The sequence below is a fragment of the Pteropus vampyrus genome, unplaced genomic scaffold, assembly GCF_000151845.1.
Source record: "Pteropus vampyrus isolate Shadow unplaced genomic scaffold, Pvam_2.0 Scaffold333, whole genome shotgun sequence".
Lineage (NCBI taxonomy): Eukaryota > Metazoa > Chordata > Mammalia > Chiroptera > Pteropodidae > Pteropus > Pteropus vampyrus.
Window position 1 is genome coordinate 603,062 of NW_011889114.1, and position 1,914 is coordinate 604,975.

Here is a 1,914-nt window from a genome sequence, read left to right on the forward strand (position 1 = left end):
AGACCCGGGGGTACTGGAGAGAGACACCCTCCAGCGGCCCCTCCCCAGCTCCACCTGAGACAGACAGACAGACAGACGCCCAGCACCCACCACGGCCCAAATCCTGAGCAGGAATGCCCCGAGGGCCAAGCCGGAAACCACAGAATCACCTAACGAATGCCGGCAGCCCCTCGGGGCGCCCGCCCGCCCACTAAATCACTCGGTCTGTGTTGCTTTGTGCTGGCTCCGTTCCCGCCTCGTCACAGGGCTGCGAGCTTCCTCTGTGTCGCTCGGCGAATCCGTCGGCCGCTCCCCTTTTCAGTGCCGGGTAATACTCCCCGGAGTGAGTGGTCCTGGCCTCACGTCTCCGTTTAACCGCGGACAGGCGTCTGGGTCGTTTCAGACGGGAGCTGCTGCAGCCGAAGCTGCTGGCGCCGCTCTCGTCCGTGTCCTTTGGCAGACACGTGACCTGTTTCTCTCGGGTACATACTTGGGAGTGGAATTGCTGAGCCGCAGCGTGCACGACGTCCGGACACTGTGCGTCTGTCCTTGTCTCTCTGTACCTTTCTCCCTTGGTGTCTGTCTCGGGCTCTCCTGGTCTCTTTGTGTGTGTCTCTCGGTGTCTCCCTCAGCCTCCATCCTCCCCGTGTTAGTCCTCAGCTTCCCCCTCCCCATCCTCCACCCCGGAAAAGCCTTGACTCCTGCGTGTCGGGCAGTGTGCTCTCCTCACCCAGCCTTCCTCCTCCTCCCCCACAGAACCCCGCCACCCTCCATGGCTCCCCTGGCTCTGGTGGGGGTTGCCCTCCTCCTAGGGGTCCCCCCATGCTCAGGGGCGGCCACCCCGACCCCATCTCTACCACCTCCCCCGGCCAATGACAGCGATGCCAGCACGGGCGTCTGCCAGGGCTCCAACCGCTGCCAGCCGGGGGTCCTGCTGCCCGTCTGGGAGCCCGACGACCCGTCGCTGGGCGACAAGGCGGCGAGGGCAGTGGTCTACTTTGTGGCCATGGTCTACATGTTCCTGGGCGTGTCCATCATCGCCGACCGCTTCATGGCTTCCATCGAGGTCATCACGTCGAAGGAGAAGGAGATCACCATCACCAAGGCCAATGGCGAGACCAGTGTGGGCACCGTCCGCATCTGGAATGAGACTGTGTCCAACCTCACGCTCATGGCCCTGGGCTCCTCGGCGCCAGAGATCCTGCTGTCTGTCATCGAGGTCTGCGGCCACAACTTCCAGGCCGGCGAGCTGGGCCCGGGCACCATCGTGGGCAGCGCTGCCTTCAACATGTTCGTGGTCATCGCCGTGTGCATCTACGTCATCCCGGCCGGCGAGAGCCGCAAGATCAAGCACCTGAGGGTCTTCTTTGTCACCGCCTCATGGAGTATATTCGCCTATGTCTGGCTTTATCTCATCCTTGCGGTCTTTTCCCCCGGTGTGGTCCAGGTGAGCACGGACCCGTGGACACCTCCTCGGCGCGTGGGTGTCTGCAAAATCCAGAGGCGGGGGTGGTGAGGGCGGTGGGGGGAACTCCTTGGGCTTGGAGAGTCGATGCAGGTATCTGTAGAAATGCACGCTCACATCTGAGAGGGCCACAGGTGTGGCTGTGCATGTCACACGCCGCACAGGTCGCTCCGGGCCGGAGAGGGCAGGTTGGGGCTGGAGTCCGGCGGCTGCTCCCAAGCCGTGTCTGGATGGCGCTGGAGGCCTGGAAAGGGCTTACCTGCCAAGAGGAGGGCACCATCTTCAACGGACCCTTCCAGAAGGGGCCCCTTTAACTCACAGGCGACACATGTGCTAACAGAGTCCTTGCGACGTGTGCAATGTATACTGCAGTCCGGCCAGGTGTTTGCTAGGTATGCTCACATTTTCCTACACGCCCTGCCTTTTGCATAATTTATTCTCGCTTTTGCAATAAGACATCCCCCGTTTGT

General features: G+C 62.3%; 1 protein-coding gene across 1 annotated transcript in view; it reads left to right on the plus strand.

Annotated features, from left to right (window-relative positions):
- SLC8A2 (solute carrier family 8 member A2) overlaps positions 1–1,914 on the plus strand; it is a 41,084-nt gene that overhangs the window by 10,117 nt on the left and 29,053 nt on the right. The window contains exon 2 of the mRNA XM_023522132.1: positions 736–1,426. Within this exon, the coding sequence (XP_023377900.1) occupies positions 752–1,426 (675 nt within the window). The 5' untranslated portion in view covers positions 736–751. The remainder of the gene's footprint in view (positions 1–735; positions 1,427–1,914) is intronic.